General features: G+C 32.4%; 2 protein-coding genes and 1 long non-coding RNA gene across 3 annotated transcripts; all 3 read right to left on the bottom strand.

The window, feature by feature from the left end:
• Positions 1–6,170: 6,170 nt before the first annotated feature.
• LOC145599436 (uncharacterized) lies at positions 6,171–7,405 on the bottom strand. The gene is made up of 2 exons (XR_014103754.1): positions 7,195–7,405; positions 6,171–6,636 (listed from the first exon to the last, which is right to left on the bottom strand). It is a non-coding gene; the product is annotated as an uncharacterized LOC145599436 (long non-coding RNA).
• Positions 7,406–16,338: 8,933 nt separating this feature from the next.
• LOC145599479 (glutamate-1-semialdehyde 2,1-aminomutase, chloroplastic-like) lies at positions 16,339–21,269 on the bottom strand. Its single transcript, XM_081655852.1, has 3 exons — positions 20,978–21,269; positions 17,876–18,049; positions 16,339–17,658 (listed from the first exon to the last, which is right to left on the bottom strand). The coding sequence occupies exons 1-3, from the start codon at positions 21,167–21,169 to the stop codon at positions 16,591–16,593; spliced, it is 1,434 nt and encodes a 477-aa protein (XP_081511978.1). The 5' UTR covers positions 21,170–21,269; the 3' UTR covers positions 16,339–16,590.
• Positions 21,270–22,640: 1,371 nt separating this feature from the next.
• LOC145597003 (F-box protein At3g07870-like) lies at positions 22,641–23,525 on the bottom strand. The gene has a single exon (XM_081653190.1). The coding sequence runs from the start codon at positions 23,523–23,525 to the stop codon at positions 22,641–22,643; it is 885 nt and encodes a 294-aa protein (XP_081509316.1).
• Positions 23,526–23,753: the final 228 nt, after the last annotated feature.

The following is a 23,753-nucleotide window of genomic DNA, read 5'->3' as shown; positions in this document are numbered from 1 at the left end:
AAGAGGTACAACGTCTAGTTTGATATTTAAGGAAATTAGCCGTTAGTTTTGATTCTCATTCTTTTTTTGCATAAATAATCGATACATAGCATCCTTCTTATTTGCTTAACCACAAATTTTTAACATCATGAGTAATCAATCTAAATCACCCTACTCAATGTATAATTACTTTTGTGTAAGAGTTGCAAACAAATCTTGTTGTAGGAGAAAATTTCTGTAGTAAGAAGTTCTGAATCCGTTAGCCCGCGGACAAGCCCAGACTGTCTACTATGGTGGGTATAGACTAATTGTCAAGCTGCATAAAAGGGGCTTGAGTTTGCTATATTAAGTCTGTTGGACAATATATGACCTGTAAGCGTAATTCTTTTTTCGTCCAAGCCCATAAGTAATCACCTCTGTTTCATTTGGCACTCTTTCTCTCTGTTTGCGAGGTCTCCAGCACTTCTTTTTATGAATAGAGGATGTTGCTGTTACACAAAAGTACTCATACATTGATGAGAAGGATGATTTAGATTGATAACTCATGGTGTTAAAAATTTGTGGTTAAGCAAATAAAAAGGCTGCTATGTGTCGAGTAATTATGCAAAATAGGGTGAGAATCAAAACTAACGACTAATTTCCGTAAATTTTAAATTAGACGTTGTACTTTCAAAAATAAGGGTATTTTGTGTAATTATTTAACAAAGTTAATGCATTTGGTGAATTAAATTTTATTGCTAACGGAACTTTAAAGTCAGAGGTAAATTGAGGTCACGGTGTGAATATTAACAAATGTCAGTGGTATTTGGTGAATTTTGAAAAACTTGAGGGTATTTGGTGAATTTTTGAAAAGTTCAAGGGCATTTGGTGAAAAAACCGTTTATTTTATAATTATCCTAACTATGGGGTCAGTTTGCCTCCGATGGTCCCAACAGGTCAACAATGGATCAATGACCTGTTATAACAGGTGACCATGACACGTGTCAAGTTGTCTGATTGGTCCAAATAAAAAAAAAAAGAAAAAAAAACAAAAACTCAAAACCAAGCAGTCAGCCACCCTAACCCCCACTGCACGCCAACCCTAACCTCCACCGGAAACCGACCGACCACTCCCGTTAACCATCAAAATCGGCCGTCCAACCTTCTGCCACTGTAATACCCGAATATTTTATGATTTAATATATTTTATTTTATAAAAAAAATAGTTATTTTTATTTATTAAATAACTTTTCTAATCTCATATTTTTAATTTAGAGTTCGAAAAGTTTAAATCCTATTTTGTTTAAATAGCACTGTACAACTTAAAGAGTACATAAGCTATTTTAAACCCTTAATAATTATCTATATTACTTATGTAAAATATATAAATATACCTTTATTTCTCTGCGCACTTCGTTTGCGGTACGAGAGTCCTCATAAGGTTGGCAGCAAGATGATTTTTCATCTGATTCCACTTCTTTGTTTCCCTAAAAGCAATAATTATCAATTACCTAACCTCAAGTTATCCTTTTTTTATTAGTATTGGGTAACCTTTTATCCTAACCTTCTTCCAATGTGATGAATTTTGCATTCCATAACTCCATAAGCCAACTTTTGATATAATTATGTCCGTGGATTTTGTGAAATCGGAGGCTCTTAATTGAGTTCGTGAATTAAAACTCTCGAAAGGTAATCACACGAATCTTATTTCTTGATTTTGTTTGATTATAAATTGTTAGTATTGATTGTACTTCGTATTGTTATATGTAAATTTTATTATTTGTGAATTATATATGATCATGATTTATATGTATATGGTTAGTGTGTGGTATTGTATGATTTAAATGTGGCATTGATTGATTGTGTTATTTCTAGGGTTTTAATGTTGTCGTTTTAAGGAGTGTTGTTCTTGAGGTTTTAGGGCTACTAATATTATATTGGGTTAAAATTTAATAACTTTTGGGTACTAAGTTTGATTACCCTAGGAGTTGAGATATTTATAAATTGAAATATTATGTTATTTGGGAACATGTGCCATTATTGAGATACTATTTATTTGTTTGTGAATGATTATTTGATCCATGAGTTCAAAAGGGTAAACATTATTATTTTGTTCTTGGTTTGAGGCTCGGCGTTATAGACCTTAGTTCTTGGCATGTTGGTAAGGAGATGATAATCATGATTTAAGAATGAGGTACAATCTTATTTATTTTTCTATGGTCCCCTACAGTGGGAATTGGCCCGTATGTGGTCTGGTTCAAGGTGTTTTCTAATTATTGGGAGTATTCAAGTTTTTTATACTTGTTGGTTTTATTCGAATTACCCATGTCCAAGGCTAGGTATAGAACAATGAGCATGGTACACTTATGGGTTATATGAGTTGATTGAGTAAAGGTTATTATTATTCGAGGTTGAGTTGATAATAGTTACTTTTCAGAGTACCATGTGTAATGTAGTTTTGAACTACATTATTTAATTGAGCTAGTAATATAGATTATTCAATTATTCTTTGTATTTTGATATGTGGTGATTACTCAGCTTTTTGCTGACGTGTGTGTTGTTTTGTTATGCTATTTGTGTTTGCGGCCATGTCTTTTTCTTATGGTGGCCCTGCGACGATCTATTTTGGAATTTGTCCTTAATGGTGAGCAGACAAGATTGTTTTAGCAAGTTGATCAGGTGATCGTAGCTAAAGGAGCTCAAGTGTTTCGATTAGTTTGTTATAACAAGTTTGTAAAGGTGTATAAATAGCTCACCTAGATTTGTTGGGTTGTAATTATTGGGATTTTGTAAGCCTTAACACTTGACAGGTTGTCGAGTGTGGCGGTAATACCTCCGATTTAGGTGTATGCTTCCGCAATTTTGTTTAAAGGTTGTTTATTTTTCCTTTATTTATTGTTTATTATTAGCTAGTAAATCGGGGGTGTTACAGCCACAGTGCCACCCATCTAACCTACCCCTGACCTCTGAAACCACCAACCTAGCCCACGCCAACCCCGAAAACCACCAACCTGACCCACAACAACCCGCAAAAAACTGACCCTCTACTTGAACCTGCCGCCATAACCGCCCCTCCTCCCTTCTCCCACTGCCGAAACAGACGATTTTGAGAGTGGGGAAAGGGAGGAGGGGCTTTTTTGGAGAGGAAGAGGCACTTTTTTTTTTTTTGAATCGATTTTCCGGCGAAGGGGAGGAAAGGGAAGGGAGGAGAGGAGAGTGGCCTAGGGGGTTGGGGTGGATCGGGTGTGTGTGTTTTGGGGGTTGGGAGGGTCGGCCGACTATTTACAGGGGGGTTGGGAGGGCCGACCGACTATTTTCAGGGGGTTAGGGAGGTGGATGGCCGGTTCCGATTGGCTGTGGATGGTTGAGAACAACGACGGTGGATGGGAATCTGCTGGGATCGATTTCTGTTTTTTGTTTTTTTTTTTTTTTTTTTTAAATTAAGCCAATCATATGCTAACATGTGACGTTTAAAAAAAAAAAAAAAAAAAAAAATTACGCTTTCAGCAGGTAACCAAATTTTGGGACTATTGGAGGCAAACTGACCCTGAAGTTAGGATTATTAAAAAATAAACCTTAATTGGGATTATTAGAAGTAAATCGGCAATAGTTAGTGTAGACACCCATTTGTGTCTCCCCAAAACCAAACCCAGTGATGAATACCTTTTGCGTCGAACCATAATCGAATGAGGTGAAAGTGTGGAAAAGTCAAGTGTTGCGGTTGGTTTTTATTAAAATCCTTCTTTCTGTTTTCGAAAACCCACTCTATTTTATGAAAACGTCCAATCCAGTTTAGTTTGGTCCATGATAAGGGTCCAATAATGGTGTAGTGGGATGGGACTTGAAAAGACCTTTCCAACGATATATTATAAGCCCAATTCCGATGAATAATGAGGAAGTTATGGCTAAAATACTAAACTGGGCCCAAACCGGATTTTACCTACGACCCAATGATCATGAGGAGGGTCCAAAGGTTTAATCCTATTCCTAAACTAATTAGGATTGATTAGAATCTTCTATAAGTTTCTAAAATATCTTAATTATCCTTTTTTGAAAAGATAAGATCATGGAATTTGATTTGAATATAAACTTTCCTTTTTTAAAACTTTCCTAATTCTATTCGGATTTAAAGATGTTCAAAGATAGTCAGATATTATTTTCGTTCCTCATATTTTTTATCCAAATTTAATATTTTTGGATAGATCTTTAAATTATCTTTCCAATGATATATTATAATATTAATTCCGAGGTATAACGAAAAAGATATGAAAGAAATACGAAACTCTATCCAAAACTGACACCCTTTCACTATTTCGGCCATATATTTTTATCTACAAAAGATTTTAATCTGATTCTAATTGAATTAGAAAGTAGACTTCAAGAGCTTTCCAACGACATATATATGACTTATTTGGACTTCTAGATCAAAAGATATGATAAAAACAAAATCCGCAAAAACTGTCTCTGTCGCCAAACGAAAGGTTTGTCGCCTCGCGACTGACCCTGTCGCCTGGCGACAAGATAAATTTCTGGCGACAAGGTCGGTTTGTTAGCGACAGAGTGGAGTTTTATTCCTTATCAAATTCTATGATTTTCCGGACTATTTTCTTATAAATAGGGTCCTCGACCTCTGTTTTTATTCATCAACTCTCATCAATTCTCTCTATTCTCTCTATTCTCTCTAAAGAATTACTTAATTCTTATTCTTTCTCTCTCTTTCTAAACCAACCTTTTTACAAACAATATTCCGCATTCACAAGACTTAGAGTCACTTAGCCAAGTTCGAAGTTGCCTTCGCCCTAGACGTGTAAGGTTTGATATTTTCTGAGGGTTTGGTCCAAATCTAGTCAAAACTTTATTTAATTTGATTTCAATTTAATTCCTTTAATTCTTTATTATTTTCATTGAAGTTTACTAACTTGTGCATTTTGTTATTAGAAAGAGGTACGAGGCTTCAAAGTAAGTAAATTAGCTTACTCTCTATTTTACTAACAATGTAGAAAGCATGTTTATTATTGTTTAATTCCTAGTATCATGTTAGGATGTATTTAATTCCTAGTATCATGTTAGGATGTTACTTTATGCTTTCTAGTATCATGTTTAGGGTGCCTTTACTCTTTTCTAATATCATGATATCATGTTAGTACCATGTTAGGTTTAAAGCTTTGATCTTTATTGTTTAGTGACATGCTAGGATTTGTTATTAATCTTGTTAGTATCATGCCTAGGATCTTGCCTTTATTTTAAGCTTTATTATTAACATGATTACTATTATTATTATGCTTTATTATTATGTTGCTTGATATTTTATTGTTATTGCTTGATCACACCTTTTATGCTTGTTAAAGGGAATTTGTACTTGAAATCACGCTTAATAAGATAATTAATAATTTGGTTTAGGCTAATGTGATTTTAATTCAAGTGATCACCAATAATAGTTTTATTTGTGCATTAATATTCAACCAACATAGATAAACAAGTTAGGATTAAATATAATGTTTGTATGTTATTCGAAAAGCGCACATGAATACGAGTAGAACAAAGTAGAGGCCTATTTTATAGGGCGGGTCCTTTCTTTTGTAGATTGGATTCGTATCCTCATCCCCGAACCCTATTTGGTTCAAGACCTTATAGAGTTGATGGTCCTTTTGGATTGTCTTTTGGGTTTACAAGTTCCTAAAACTTGTTGGCGACACTTTTGCTCTCTTTTCTTTCCCTTTGGAACGCCACCATACTTTAGTGTATGATCACAGTGGGGTTCAAGTTTGGGGTCATAATGCTTGAAATATTCCCTACAGTTAGGATTATTAAAGTTTAATTAATTAAACTTTAATAATCCTAACTATTGCCGATTTACTTCTAATAATCCAAATTAAGGTTTATTTTTTAATAATCCTAACTATGCTTTGAGTTTATTTGCCTCCAATAATCCCAACTAAGGTTTATCTTCTAATAATCCCAACAAAAGTTTATTTTTTTAAACCCATGAAGGTTGTTTCAGATACACCTCCGTGGTTATATAGCCACAAAGAAAAACAATTTTAACAACTAATGATGTGAATGAAGTACTCCGTATATTGCAAGAGGAGGATCAAACGTACATTCGTCTAACAATATGGCTAAGTAATGAATAAAAATCAGAATGTTAAATAAGGAAATGTTCAAATATAACACTATAGATCATACGAGCATTTAGCGTAGACGACCAAACAAAATGTTAATACACTAATATTAAAGAGGAAATAGAAAAGGTACACAATTGCTGATAGTCTCCTTATTGTAGGGAGGTCTAAAAGGCATAGTGTGATTTTCCTATATCAGGGAAGAACTAAAAGCAAGAAGTACAATAGAAAGAAAAAAAAAAAACATAAATAATACATACTCCGTAAATAAAAATAGAAGAACTAAAAGCAAGAAGTACAACCCTTCAAAAAAAAAAAAAAAAAAAAAAAAAAAAAAAAAAAAAAAAAAGCAACAAGCACAATGAACAGAAAAAAAATAAAATAAAAGATACATAAAAATAGAAGAATGTTGCATCTCATTAGCATAAACCAAACGAAGCGTCAATACATGTCCCGATACTAACACTGTGTATAAAGCAACAACATCCTGGATCACACTCCTCAGATGAATTTACACATGGAAATCCGCATTGCTGAGCAGAGACCATTGCAACATCTGCAACAATTACCAACACATACATACTATTTCGATCAATTTTATAATAATGAGTACTAATCACTTACTCACATACTCATCAACTACTTGCTATAAAATGAAACATTAATTCAACTGGTGATCGATATTAATCGATGATTATAATTTTGGAATAATGTTAAACGTCGACTATATTTGATTAGGAATTTATATATATGTTTCTTAGTAATTATTATACCAACTAATTGAATAAGAGAACAAGAAGGATATGTATCGTCGTATCGAGAAGGGAAAGAAAAACTAACCTTTTCATACAATCCATTGAAAATGAACTATATAGCAACATATATATAGTACAAAACTAACCTAATCATTAATCTATCATGTCTAACATTAACCCACTAAACTCACTACCCTTATGACTCCACTAACACAATCTAATCACTTAGGAGAGCATATTCTTATACATTAATTAAGAGAATTAACCATTAACAATTTAAAGCAAATATTTGAACAAACAATATATGTAATTAAAAATATTATTAAGAGGGAGATAATTATATCCATACTGAACCATACCTGATGATGCCAAGAAGATGGCAATGAGTAATAATACTAAAACAAAGGGCTTGAACCACGACATTTTCACAATTAACTAGCTTTTTGGATCGGAAAAGATATTAAATTGTTCGTTTTTGTTTAGGTTATATTGCTTAACATATATATCTTCGCTATTTATAAAGTTTTCAATGGTAATGTCAACTTCACTATTGTCAACTACACGTCTATACCTGCCACAAATTAATTAAAACGTAATAATGGGATTATGGAAACTTTATTACACACTTTCTTTTTTATTTATTTATTTATTTTTTTTTTTTTTTGAAGAGAACTTTATTACACACTCATGCACCCATGATCATTATTTTAAAAAATGAAATAGAAATTAAATGTTGCTGCACATGAGTTTACTTTTCAAACATGTTCTAATGTTCATCTAAGCTAAGTCAACTGTTGATCTATTTCAATTAATAAATGATTTCCATCACTTCTTGATCGTGAAATTATTGAGTAGTACAGAGTATCATTTTAAAGGAATCATCTAAATTCTTTTCATCAACTTATCTACTTCAATTTGTTCCATATTATTACTACTTTACTAGGAATATATAGTATTTTGGCACTCATTTGAATGAAGTGATTTGAGAATGTAAGCAAGCAAGAAAAATAATCAAAATATATAAAACGCAAGCAAGATGAAAATTTAATATCAGTATGACAATTATAAAGATTACTGTGATCATTTATACCCTTAAATCTCTTTCTTATAATGCGTTTATGTTAAAGTGGTATGTTCTAAGTAAAATAAAAAAAGGAGAAAAATATGAAAATCTAAGAAAAAATATACTCTAAATCAATCAAACGTTTATAATTTAATATACCCTAAATCACACGGTGAAAATCGCAACATAACTTTATTAAATTCGGCCAATTAGCCAAATTGGTATAAAAATTAGCACCCTTGTGACATATTGGTATAAAAGTTATCACTGGCGAGGCGGCGACAGATTGGTATAAAAGTTAGCTATTTATAAAGTTTTCAATGGTAATGTCAACTTCACTATTGTCAACTACACGTCTACACCTGCCACAAATTAATTAAAACGTAATAATGGGATTATGGAAACTTTATTACACACTTTCTTTTTTACTTATTTATTTATTTATTTATTTATTTATTTATTTTTTTTTTTTTTGAAGAGAACTTTATTACACACTCATGCACCCATGATCATTATTTTAAAAAATGAAATAGAAATTAAATGTTGCTGCACATGAGTTTACTTCAAACATGTTCTAATGTTCATCTAAGCTAAGTCAACTGTTGATCTATTTCAATTAATAAATGATTTCCATCACTTCTTGATCGTGAAATTATTGAGTAGTACAGAGTATCATTTTAAAGGAATCATCTAAATTCTTTTCATCAACTTATCTACTTCAATTTGTTCCATATTATTACTACTTTACTAGGAATATATAGTATTTTGGCACTCATTTGAATGAAGTGATTTGAGAATGTAAGCAAGCAAGAAAAATAATCAAAATATATAAAACGCAAGCAAGATGAAAATTTAATATCAGTATGACAATTATAAAGATTACTGTGATCATTTATACCCTTAAATCTCTTTCTTATAATGCGTTTATGTTAAAGTGGTATGTTCTAAGTAAAATAAAAAAAGGAGAAAAATATGAAAATCTAAGAAAAAATATACTCTAAATCAATCAAACGTTTATAATTTAATATACCCTAAATCACACGGTGAAAATCGCAACATAACTTTATTAAATTCGGCCAATTAGCCAAATTGGTATAAAAATTAGCACCCTTGTGACGTATTGGTATAAAAGTTATCACTGGCGAGGCGGCGACAGATTGGTATAAAAGTTAGCTATTTATAAAGTTTTCAATGGTAATGTCAACTTCACTATTGTCAACTACACGTCTACACCTGCCACAAATTAATTAAAACGTAATAATGGGATTATGGAAACTTTATTACACACTTTCTTTTTTATTTATTTATTTATTTATTTATTTATTTTTTTTTTTTTGAAGAGAACTTTATTACACACTCATGCACCCATGATCATTATTTTAAAAAATGAAATAGAAATTAAATGTTGCTGCACATGAGTTTACTTCAAACATGTTCTAATGTTCATCTAAGCTAAGTCAACTGTTGATCTATTTCAATTAATAAATGATTTCCATCACTTCTTGATCGTGAAATTATTGAGTAGTACAGAGTATCATTTTAAAGGAATCATCTAAATTCTTTTCATCAACTTATCTACTTCAATTTGTTCCATATTATTACTACTTTACTAGGAATATATAGTATTTTGGCACTCATTTGAATGAAGTGATTTGAGAATGTAAGCAAGCAAGAAAAATAATCAAAATATATAAAACGCAAGCAAGATGAAAATTTAATATCAGTATGACAATTATAAAGATTACTGTGATCATTTATACCCTTAAATCTCTTTCTTATAATGCGTTTATGTTAAAGTGGTATGTTCTAAGTAAAATAAAAAAAGGAGAAAAATATGAAAATCTAAGAAAAAATATACTCTAAATCAATCAAACGTTTATAATTTAATATACCCTAAATCACACGGTGAAAATCGCAACATAACTTTATTAAATTCGGCCAATTAGCCAAATTGGTATAAAAATTAGCACCCTTGTGACGTATTGGTATAAAAGTTATCACTGGCGAGGCGGCGACAGATTGGTATAAAAGTTAGCTATTTATAAAGTTTTCAATGGTAATGTCAACTTCACTATTGTCAACTACACGTCTACACCTGCCACAAATTAATTAAAACGTAATAATGGGATTATGGAAACTTTATTACACACTTTCTTTTTTATTTATTTATTTATTTATTTATTTTTTTTTTTTTTTTTGAAGAGAACTTTATTACACACTCATGCACCCATGATCATTATTTTAAAAAATGAAATAGAAATTAAATGTTGCTGCACATGAGTTTACTTCAAACATGTTCTAATGTTCATCTAAGCTAAGTCAACTGTTGATCTATTTCAATTAATAAATGATTTCCATCACTTCTTGATCGTGAAATTATTGAGTAGTACAGAGTATCATTTTAAAGGAATCATCTAAATTCTTTTTATCAACTTATCTACTTCAATTTGTTCCATATTATTACTACTTTACTAGGAATATATAGTATTTTGGCACTCATTTGAAGGAAGTGATTTGAGAATGTAAGAAAGCAAGAAAAATAATCAAAATATATAAAACGCAAGCAAGATGAAAATTTAATATCAGTATGACAATTATAAAGATTACTGTGATCATTTATATCCTTAAATCTCTTTCTTATAATGCGTTTATGTTAAAGTGGTATGTTCTAAGTAAAATAAAAAATGGAGAAAAATATGAAAATCTAAGAAAAAATATACTCTAAATCAATCAAACGTTTATAATTTAATTTACCCTAAATCACACGGTGAAAATCGCAACATAACTTTATTAAATTCGGCCAATTAGCCAAATTGGTATAAAAATTAGCACCCTTGTGACATATTGGTATAAAAGTTATCACTGGCGAGGCGGCGACAGATTGGTATAAAAGTTAGCAAGTTGTGATATATTAGTATAAAAGTTAATCACTGGCGATATATTGGTATAAAAGTTACCATGTGATGACATATTGGTATAAAAATTTGCTAGTGATGACATTTAACCCTATTTCTTGTTAGAATAATAAGTGCATATTGTACAAATAATTATTCTTATTCTTGTGGCTCAAATCTATTGTTTTTCTTTATTTTATTTATTTTTGCTTCAAATATTTATTGTAAATTTCTTGGACGCTATTAAAAACCCAAAAGAAGTTAAAGATTAAAAAAGGGAAAAATAGAAAAATAAAGAGAAATATTCAAGATTATGCATAAGAATTAATCAAGAATTATTACAAGATCAATCTCTTTGATTAAATATTTTCAAGATTGTATGGAGCCTTTTTTTTTTTTTTTTCCAATATTCAATTTTACATAAATACATTGGCTCCCTAACTTCTTAAATATTTTATTACAACTTATTACATGCCAATTTTAACTTTTGAGACATTAAATCATAAAATTTCTCTTTTCATTCATTTTTTTTTGAAATTATTTTTTAACTCACAATTTTTTTTTTTTTTTTATTTGTCGTTATCTTAGGTGCATGAGCATGGAGGAGAGAATTATTTGGCATAAAATGAGAATTAACAACAATTAAAATTAATAATTAAAAAAAAAACTTCTTTGGCAAGAAAAAAAGGGTGAAATGTCACAACTTGTTAATTTTTGTACCAATTTGTCGCAATTTGTTATTTTTTATACTAATATGTCGCCGGTAGCTAACTTTTATACCAATTTGTCACAACTTGCTAACTTTAATACCAATATGTTGCCGGCGATAACTTTTATACCAATATGTCACAAGAGTACTAACTTTTATACCAATTTGGCTAATTAGCCTATTAAATTCGCACCCAACCAGTAAGGATAGACAAATTCGATCCAAAACAGATCAGTCTGAACTAAACAACCTTTTTTTTTTTTTTTTTTTTTTTTTTTTTTTTTTGAATACAACTAAACATCCCATTTTAATAACAGATATAAACTCAAAAATTCTGACATTTTACAGGCAGAAAGTAGACAGAAAAATACCAAAATTCAAAAAAAGAATCACCTAAAAGTGTAACGAAGGTAACAAGCAAAAAAAAAAAAAAGTCAGCACTCCCAGCAGCTCTTACGAAAAACTATGATAATGATCAGCTCTTGTTTCACACAGCCACAATCATGTACTGAGCAGCATGTTAGTACATGATTTTGAGGTTGGTGAAAGTATTTCATTGTTAAAGGATGTCGCAGATCTTTGTCAAGAGGAAAATGCACACATAAAATGTTTGATCCCTTGTTTGAGATTTTTTTTTTCCTTTTTTATATCTCTCTAACATCTCTTTCTTCTGATACTAACTATAGATTTTGACTTCACTTGAATACTTTATCAAGCAAGGTTTCCTTATCTTGCTGCAGAACAAGGAATTCTCTCTCAAGATCAATGTAACTTGAATTCAACCCTTCTAGAAGCGGTTTATTTTGATCAAGATTCTTTCCGAGTCATGCATTTGTCTCTGAACGTGTTGAGTTCATTGCTCGATTTCTACTTCCAACAAGTGAGCTCTTTGCCAAAGTCAAAAGAAAAGGAAATGAAACCAATTCAGAGATTCTCCTAGTAGCTATAAAAAAAATAAACAAGGAACCATGCTTTCTACAGTTTGACAAACTATCATAATTCTCAGTTTCCCACCAACAACGACTATCAATATCATCATGTATGTAGTTCCACCAGTTGGTTCAGTCATGCATCAAAGTTTATAACTCGTTATTTTCTAGGTGAAACCCATTACAATGTCAACAATATGATATTCAAATTAATTTTGACACATACTCTGATAGTTTTGACAATAAAGAGTTCAGTACATACTCTTCAAGTGATTGTACTTTCATTTATCCCTAATTCTTCATGCTTAAGTTTAAATATGAAATAATTTCGATAATAGTGTAATGAATGAAAGTCAGTTAAGAGAATAATAATAGAGGCAAAAAGTTAGATGCTTAGAAAATATTAGCCTGCAAACTACCTTATAAATTTATAATCATAGCCACATAGTCTGGTTGTCACTTCTTTCTCTGTTATTCTTTGTGCATCTGATGACGCCAACAATGCAACAGAATTGTTCAATCTCTCAAAGAATTTTACACTGCTCCTGTAATATAGAGGTATCGCGCTGAAAGTTTTATGACCATCTACACCCATTCTGCAGTGAGTTCCCATAGTTGAAAAAATGATGTGTGCTAATCTCAGTCATGCTGGTTAGCAAGATATTTGCAAAGACTTTTCATCATCAAACACTACAAAAATCCAAAGGGTACAATTAAACTCAAGCCAGATGGAGTCACTTCACATATATTATATACAGAGCATTGTGATCTCAATGCATAACAGATAGGACATCCTTATATATATGTCTTTACAAGTAGTCACAAAGTCAGACATCATAAGACGAACTTATTTCATCAATTTGGCTCCTCCCGAAGTTCCATAACCTTTTGCTCAATTTACTATTCAACAAGACCTGCAAACAATGACTATATAAGTATCTATATATAAGTATCTGCATATACAAGTTATAGGTATCTATATAAGTATGTTATTTCATACAAGTATGTATATAATTTGAGATCCTTATGTGTAATAGCTCCAAACAATGACTTGTTTGCCTTTCAAGGTTTTGAATCTCTGGCCCGTAATGATCTTTTGACAGAATCAACGAAGATTAACTCAGTTATATATATCTCACAAAGCAAAAAACCTAGCCTTTTAAGTTAAATAAACATATCATATAGAGTGATTAACTGCAGTAAATCCCAACTCAATTTACATGAACCTTAGTTTCACTCTATCCCTAGTCTCCACCATTCTCTTCTCTGCTAGAGTCAAGTGTAGTTGAACATTGACTCATTTTACCATTACTTATATATGAGAATTACTGCCATGTTCAAACAATCAGACAGAAATTTCTTGGTCTTTATACATGCTTATTATTTTTCCTACAAGAATCGAATATGAATTATATTAAACAAACATTAAATTAATAAATCAAACCAAGAAAAAAAAACTGGCAACAAGAAAAACTAGCATACGCAATAATAAGTAATTAGATTTTACAATGTAATTTTAAAATGGCAATAAATTTGAAACAGGAATCGGTTTTGTTTACGTTGATTGTACTTGATATACAGCTACACAGTAGAAGCTAAATAAATAGCAAAAATAGTATAAAACCATTTTAGCAAGGACATTAATCAATTCCTATACTTTCTTACCTCAGCTTGAGTAACAATCGCTCCACGAATAACATATTCACATTTCAAGACCTGGCAGGATCAATTCATCACTACAAATAGAGAACCTATCATTTTTACAACATAACTTTGAGCAGCAATAGCTGCAATACTGTATAGAGCAGTAATACAGCTATTATATGGGAAAATGAGCAAAGTGCAATTAAGGGGAATGAATTTTTAAAAGCAAAAGGAAAGGTAGTACTTTCTTGAAGCCCAAAATTTTCAACAGGGTACAAAATGCATATAGGCTAAATTTATTTATTTTACACACATTTTATCACCCTATTCTTTCCATACTTGTAGAGGAAGTACATAACAGCAAATTCAGGAAGGATATAAAAAAGTGAAGTTGTATTAGTTTTCAGTGAAAGACAGAAAGAGCTAACTGGTCTAAAAACTTAGGGCCTGTTCTTATTGACTGAACTCCGCTGAACTGGACTGAACTGCACTCAGCTGAACTGAACTGAACTGAACTAAACTGAAATGAATATTTTATAAGAGAAGGAAATTAGGAGCTGAACTGAACTGAACTCAGAACTGAACTGAAATGAATATTTTATAAGAGAAGGAAATTAGGAGCTGAACTGAACTGAACTGAATTTCAACGTAAGAGAACAGGCCCTTACAAGCTTCTCCATTCAATCGATAGGCAGCTTAGGGCATGAAATCAATCACCACAACTACAAGTTCACAAAATAATATAGAGCAAGTCATAGTGATTACAAAAATTTACACTAAAAGACCTTGAGCAAATATAGATTACCATAAAATAATCAAAGGCAAATGATACAATTCTATCAAATTAAGTAGGCACCAATGCACCATCAATAACTTGAATGAGTACCTGTTGAAGGTGTCCAATCAACAAGATCATAGTATAGCTGCATAATTTGATAGTGCAAGTAACACCCTGATACTTTTATCTATTTGAGTAACATAGCTCGATTTTTTAGGACAAGTCGACAACAATGTCTCTTACATACCTTACATGGGATCCACATTAAATTCATAAACATTTGACATCAAATATCATTTCCATCGCTATCTTAACAATATAATAGTATACTCCATATCATTTCAACACTATTGTATATGGAAAATTGGGACTTCTTTATTATAATATCACAGAAAAATCTACAGTTTAATTTTGGAGGAGCAAATTTCAAAAGGAAAACAAAGAGTTGACTTCCTAGATGTTAAATAGTACTCCTAGTATCAAGAATCGATACAAACTAATCTATGTGGTTTAAAAATTCAAAAGGAAAACAAAGAGTTGACTTCCTAGATGTTAAATAGTACTCCTAGTATCAAGAATCGATACTTGGCAACAACTAATCTATGTGGTTTAAAAATTCAAAAGGAAAACAAAGAGTTGACTTCCATAGTTCCATTGTTGAGAAAAAGAAGATGTTGGAATATATATTAGTAGAAGAAACTCCATCAGAAAATGGGTCACTCTGTACAAAAAAGAAGCTTAACAGAGAAAAATATACAAAGAATCATATTTTATCACACAACGTTACATAATAAGGCTGGAACTTTTCTTAGAAAGAATTCCAACATGCCCAACTCAACTAAACCATAATCCAACATGCCCAACTCAACTACTTAAGAAATAATCAGCTGAATGCAATAATTCTGCAAATAAAATAATCACAACAAATAAATAAAGAAACAGCTCCTATATTTCTATAGTAAGAAACTAAGCACTAAAACTATAAAAACAGGGAGGAAATCAGCAGCAATTGAACCACCAACACTGCAATCCAGTCCCAACCACAAAAGCCGCAATTGTTACCCACAACAACAACAAAAAAAAAAAAAAAAAAAAAAAAAAAAAACCTAAAATTAATGTAAAGTAGCAATAATCAATTAATCACATTTCTAAAATCAAAATTATTCACTTTAATTAACTCTGTAATTTAAAGTAAACCTTAAACCTTATACAAGCAAAAACGGCTACTTTTAGTTTTGAAACGTCAGACGGCAGCACCAACAGCACCGCTAAAACTCCTTCCATAAACGCCACCCTGCAGAGTTGAAACCAGCACCAGTGTTAATATCTATTTTTCAAAGGCCACTCGAAAGCTCCACAAACAACAAACATAAACAATGCATAACAAAAGCCAAGAAAGGAAGCAAACAGGAAAGCCATTAAAGGCACGCACCAGGGAACTAAAGAAAGGAAGAGGAATAAGACAGCTTTATAAGGTTTTTGGATAAAACAACTATTTTCTCTTCTCAAGTAGTTACATACATGACTTCCCTTAATGATAAGGATTCAAGAGAACATTGGCAAATAAGCTTAACTATTGATTACAAATATTAAGAAGATACACTAGAAAATACAACTTACAAGAGAGACAACAGGATAATAGAAAATACAACCACATTTATTAGAAGCAACGTCTGATACAGATAATAAACTAAACAAAGCTACAAAACTGGAGACCACGAGGTAAAGAATCAGCGTCCTATATCTCCCGGAAAACCTTCTCAGCTGCTGCTATCGTTTGTTGAATATCTTCAGTAGTATGAGCCAAGCTAGTAAATCCAGCTTCAAACTGTGAAGGGGCAAAGTAGACTCCTTGCTCTAACATTCCCCTATAGAAGCGGCCAAACTTTGCAGTGTCACTCTTCTTCGCATCCTCAAAACTGTACACAGGCCCATCAGTGAAGAAAAACCCAAACATTCCCCTTATATATCCACCACACATTGCATGCCCAGCCTTCTTCCCAGCATCAAGGAGTCCTTGCGTAAGTTCACCAGTAATCTTGTCCAAGTATTCATAACTTCCTGGTTGCATCAATCGTTTGAGTGTATGTATCCCGGCAGTCATTGCCAATGGGTTTCCACTGAGAGTACCCGCCTGATACATTGGCCCAGCAGGTGCAACCATCTCCATAATATCCCTTCTCCCTCCATAAGCACCAACAGGTAGACCACCACCTATGACTTTCCCCAGTGTTGTAAGATCAGGAGTAATCTTGAAGTACTCTTGTGCACCACCATAAGATAAACGGAATCCAGTCATAACCTCATCGAAGATCAAGAGAGTTCCATTTTCTTTGGTGATTTCGCGGAGGGCTTCAAGGAAGCCAGGGTTTGGAGGAATAAAACCTGAGTTTCCGACAACAGGTTCTAGGATTATGGCAGCAATTTCTCCTTTGTTAGCCTCAAAGAGACTTTTCACAGTTTCAATGTCATTATATGGAGAAGTTAGGGTGTCTGAGGTGGAAGACTTTGGTACACCTGGAGAGTCTGGAAGCCCTAGAGTAGCAACACCACTTCCAGCCTTCACAAGAAATGGGTCTGCATGGCCATGGTAGCAACCCTCAAACTTGATAATCTTCTGTCTGCCAGTGAATGCACGGGCCAGACGGAGAACACCCATACATGCTTCTGTGCCTGAGTTCACAAATCGGACCATTTCAATGCTCGGAACAGCTGATATCACCAACTCAGCCAGAGTATTCTCAAGAAGACAAGGAGCACCAAAACTTGTCCCTTTCTTCATAGTTTCAGCCAGGGCTGCAAGTACCTGTTATTATTGGGAGATCATTTATTATTAGGTACAAACATAACTATCTAGTTATTTAACCTATGCATTAACACTAGCTGATATCAGGACCAAAAAATTGGTACCCAGTACCAAATAGCATTACAATTTATAATAGAAATAACATAAAGTAAAACCAGATTCTCAGTTATCAGAGGATGATATATCAGAAGTTGTATTCCGGAGAAAAAAATGAAACCTCATCGTCAGCATGACCAATAATAGCTGGTCCCCATGAGCCAACATAGTCAATATACTCATTGCCATCAATATCCCACATGTGAGAACCCTTGACAGAGTCTACCACTATAGGCTGTCCACCAACTGACTTGAAGGCACGGACAGGGGAATTTACACCTCCAGGCATCAACTCCTGCAATTCATATGAAACCATCTTTAAAATCAGAAGGAAAACTTTGTAATCAGGTGTTGTATGAATATTGAAAATTTGCCAAGCTAAATAGCAATAAGAAGGAAATGGAAAAATTCACAACAATAATCCCAACTATGGCCACTCTTCCCAAATTAATCCCAACTATGTATTATTCTAGTATAATACAAGCTATATGATGTATCTTCCCAAATTGATCCAGGTGACCTGCAACTTGTTAAACTAGTTGCATTTCTGTTTTGAGTTTTTTTTTTTCCTCGTTCTCACTTTCTGCCTAATTTCTACTAGCCACCAATAACAAGTTAACAACCTTTCCCACCATCACCCCTCTAAAACAGCCCTACCCAACCAAGCAAAATCACCATATCCACCATGTCTACTGTAATTTCAACACTTCAACTTTAATTTCTCAAGAGCATATCAAGTCATCAAAAATACTGAAGCAACATTCCCACCCTATTTCCCACTAATTGGACTCTTTTACAACAATCACATTCTCACTCATACTGTATGGCTTATATATTTAATTTGATCCAAAATTAAATAAAGGAATTAAATAGAGTAATTGTGAAATTAAATGGGTAAATTAATTAAAAGAATCCCTTATGCGGAAAATAAAAAACCGAAATTGCAAAAATATATGAAAAGTACTCTGAAGAAAACTTGAAAATTATTGGGAATGTGTTATTGTTATGATGAAAGCAGGCTAAGAGCCTAAGATTGGCCAAAGTTGGAAAGGACTAAAGGAGGTGATGGTGGGAATTAACCATGGTGGTGCTGTAATGGTTTGAAAATATTGATGACGAGAAGAGGGCGCATGGCTGGCAGGTGAAGAAGAGAGAGAAATCAGAGAAGCAATGAATTAAAAAATAAATGATAAGCACTGATCATGACCTGCCACGTAGCATGGTAACCTGCTCAAGAGGTTTCAACCGGTAATCAGATCATTTTGAGAAGATACTTGCTAAAATTTGGATTATACTTGAATAATTTATAGTTGGGATTAATATGGGAAGAAGGGTCATAGTTAGGATTATTGTTGTGAATTTTTCCCGATAAGAATAACATATTAAATAACGAAGTCCACTAAACAGCCAGCCTCAACACCTCATTCAACACAATATTCAATGATAAAATAAAATTTAAAAAAATAAAAAAATAAAAAAAAATCAGATCCAAGGTGAAGTCCATAAAGTCTGCAGGAAGTAGAATCTACTTAAAATTTCTAATAAACAGAAAGGGCTTGAGGTTTGTTGGCTTAGGTAATCATCACAAAAATTTCTTTTCTCTAACAAATAATTCCTTAAATCATCTAAGAATCAATTTAAATGGTAAAATATAGCAGTGCAGTACATCCAGGCTACGGGCTCGGTTAATTTCTGTTCCAATCAAAGGATATTTTGGTACACAGCTTCTTCAGCTCTAGTCGAAGTTTTTCAGGGACTATAATTGGGTACTTGAAAATTCTAAGATACATCAGTTAGCATATCCCATTAGCTAATCATATGATCATATACCATTCAAAGGATACTTGAAAACTCCAAGTATTCTAAGATATATCAGTTAGCATATCCCATCAGCTAATCATATGATCATATACCATGCAAAGGATACTTGAAAAGTCCAAGTGTGCTCCATTAATGTTTATTGTTTAACAGATTTCTTCCAGCAATACTTATTCCAACAAGTTAGCCACCAAATGCTTTATGCTACATCATAATTATTTTAACAGCAGATAACAATGCTGATATGGAAAAAGATACCACATTGTAATAGATACCACCCTGTTCCAGCATCTCATAATGTTAAGATGACAACATAAAAGGCAAAAGGTGCAAAGTGCCCTTGTCATATTTGCTACAAATGAGGCTGTAATGAGGAATTCATCCAAAGCATACTACAGTACAAAAGCATCCTTAATCCCATCTATCTAGATATCTCATCATCTAACATTTCCAACAAATTGAAGAATCCTTTTCAAGAAGAAATGAATAAATAGGGCCCAACTTAAAACATTATAATTAAATACAAAGTATACTATTACCCCTAATAATTCCCATTCCAATAATTTACTACTCAAACTAAAGACCCCATCAGCTTAACATAAATTATAAGCAGTCCACCAGATTATATTACCACTAGAAAAGTCTTCTAATAGAAGAGTGAATATCCTAATTTTCACCCCAAAACTCCAAACCCTTGATCCTCAAAATCTGCTAGCATCATTGTTTTACTTTGCAAGTTTGATATATTTTACTATCACAGTTTATTTTCCTTCCAGATCTTCCCATCACACTACAATGTTTTTTTTTTTAATTTTTTAATATTTTTTTTTATTATTATTTTTTTTTATAAAGATCCAAAAAGAGAAGAATTAAGTTCTTTACTTCAGCCAAGGTCATCCACAATCCTTTTCACCAACCTACCAAGCCACCAACTACCCATGGGTCAAGTGAAGATTCTAAGAACACTGAAAGAATTCGGTTTTTATCAATTCTAGAGATTATAGACTAATGTTTTACGAGTATCAATTTTTCCCACTCGTTGAGATTTACAGAGGCCATACAGCATTTCTGATGAAAATTTGACAACCTAATACATTTGAAACAATTTACAAATTTCTGACAGCAAATTCAACAGTTAAATAATAAATCACAATTTAATAATCCCAATTCTCAAAATAAAGAACAATAAACAAAATGTAAAAATTAGAGAACAATCATCAAAATGTAACAATCCCAATTCTCAAAATTAAGAACAATCAACAAAATGTATTAATTAAATTACAATTTAACAATCCCAATTCTCAAAATTAAGAACAATCAACAAAATTAAATCACAATTTAACAATCCCAATTCTCAAAATCAACAAAAACCACAATTAAAGAGAAAACGATGAGTAAACAAAACCTTGGCTTTAGCAAAAGCTTCTTCAGATTTTTGAAGGGTGTAAGTCTTCTTCTTCTCATCAACAGAAACAGTCATTTTAACAACAAGAGGAGAATGGGAGCGAAGAGGGTGCTTAGATTTGGAAGAAGATGGTTTAATGGCGGAAAGCTTAGATGGCCATGTAATACCAACTCCTCCTGCAACACCTGCCATGGCTGCCTTTTAGCTTTTCGAAATTGCTTGCTTTCTCTCTCCTCTGAAATTCTGGATTACAGAAAGTCAAGATAAGAGGAAGGAGATGAGCCACTTTCTTTACCAAAAAGATACAAGATGAATACGACGAAGCTTCAATACTGTAAAGTTTGGTGATTTTGTAAATTGGGCTTTCTTTTATTCAAATGTGTTGGGTGGTTTTTGTTAGGCCTGTTACAAACGAAGTGAGTATATTTTTCAGGGTGAGTAAAATATCAAGGTACCATGAATCGGAACCAAAATCTGTAAAGAATCGCAAGTTTCAAAATTAGAACATGTACAAGAGGTTCTGGTTCCGAGTAGTAAAATGGAGAATATGTTGCAACCGGAACCTATAAGATGCTTTGTAAGGGTTGTAACTTAACTTAATCCTAATTCATACATCAATTCAAGCCCATTTTTAAATAAATAAACTAGTGAGGGTTTGTTCTCTTCAGGTTATTTTCAGTTTAGTTTAGTTTAGTTCAGTTCAGTTTAGTTCTTAATTTTCTTCTCTCATAAAATATTCAGTTCGGCTCAGTTCAGTCCAGTCAAACAGAACAGGCCCTGAGTAGTTCGGGTGTTGTCTCGGGTTGCTACTATTGTAGACTTACAATCGATAAATTTGTGTTAAGGTTTTTCATAACTGCAATTGTCATTGTCAAGCCAAAATTGAGTTATTCTTTGAGTATCTCTTTTTTTAATTGAATATTGTGATTTACACTTATATAATTATTTTCACATATTAATAACATAGTTGATCATTGGCTATCTTGGTTATATAATCATCTTTAATAAGAGAAGTTGAGGGTCCGAACCTCCTTATCCTTAAATTTTTATATTGAGCAATGTTAGTTGCTTGTGTAATGTGATATTGTTTGAGTGATGACGTGGTGGGACTACATGGCACATCAACGTTCTTAAGAATGCCTTTTTATATATTAAACTAGTTGTAGCTCGGACAATGCCCCGGGTTTCTAGTTTGTATTTGTTGGTTTTTATATATATATATATATATATATATATATATATATATATATATATATATAGTTTGTATTTGTTGGTTTATTTATATATATATATATATATATATATATATATATATATATGTATGTACCATATATTTACCAAAAAATATTGTATTCACATACTCTAGCTGCAACTCCTTAGGAGTTCAAAATATATACTATATTTATATATATAAAGACAAAAAAAAAAGATAATCATGCAAGGTCAAAAGAAATAAAACGAAATTATTTTATTCATATTATAACGAATAACGAAGGACCAAAGTTTTTATTAAAATTAACACTCATTTATTGAAGCATAAACATAAGGCATAATAATCTCCACCATATTAGTTTTTACTGCTTATTTCCAAGTCCTTGTCATTTAATTCATCATCAAATTGGGGAGTATAATAGTCTTTAGGAAACATTATTTACATAACTCATTATAATTTGAACATGTTTGAAGAGAAACTAGGCACAAAATAATCTACTGTCATCCTTAATCTTGTTTCTATGTCCATCCCCTCGAACAAAGGCACCCTTTTGACCCTCTTTCTTAGTTCACAATCATAAACATCAACAAAGAAATTCTGAACAGGTAGATTACGCAAAAATTTCGTCAATAATATCATCTTGCCATCTTTAATCTCCGGAGTTAGTACGAAATGCTCATTGAAAACGAGTCCATCAATGACTGTAAAACGCGTCCATGACTTTTCGATTCCATACTCCTTCATCACCCATATCTCCACACTTCTGTCGTTAGCCAAACCACCCGAAGCACCCACGCAAAGCAACCCATCCAATACGCATAGATGAGAAACCATCACCATCTTCGATTTTTCTTTATTAGTAGTGTGAGGGGAAGGAATAAAATCGAACTTCTCTTGGTCGATATCAAACCTTATTATCAAGTCATCATTATCATACGCTAGCCAATGTAACGCACCATTCAATAAAACAGACTTGCGTTGTGTCGTCATAAATCCAACAGACCATTCCTTGTCTATAACCTTCCAAGCACTATCACCTTCATCCCTAACTGTCATGACTTCCGCCGTAATTTTAGCACTACCTCGTCGATGACACAACCTAACCACTTTTAAAAGTCCAGTCTTGGACCCGTAACCCAGCCCATAGTTAAGGTCCGGCCACGCTGGTGCATACGGTGATTGAGGAAGGACCAAACAACGCCTCGTGATCGGATTCCCCAGCCGCAAAGAATCACCATGTCGCGTCAACGAGTAAAAGAGTACCCAACCATTGCAAGAATTCACTACAAAAAATCTAGTTCTAATATCATCTTGTAATCCACGTATAAAATTCATGCTATCGAAACGAAACTCGCTTAGGTGATCAGGACTATAGTCAATCAAAGTACAAGAATTGGTTACATCATTATAAGCTAAGAAAGTTGTTTTTTTGGATGAATTTTTGTTATTGTTGTGAGATTGGAAAAAACTAGGGAACATAGGGTCGGAAATAATGTTGTCAAATCCATTATTTTTGTGTGACAAAGGTGGAAACAAAGGTAGACTACATTGTAAAATTTTTGT

Source organism: Chenopodium album, chromosome 20 (assembly GCF_948465745.1).
Source record: "Chenopodium album chromosome 20, dcCheAlbu1.1, whole genome shotgun sequence".
Taxonomy (NCBI): Eukaryota; Viridiplantae; Streptophyta; class Magnoliopsida; order Caryophyllales; family Amaranthaceae; genus Chenopodium; species Chenopodium album.
Note: the sequence above shows the minus strand (reverse complement) of the source record. Positions and strands in the feature narration are given on the sequence as shown.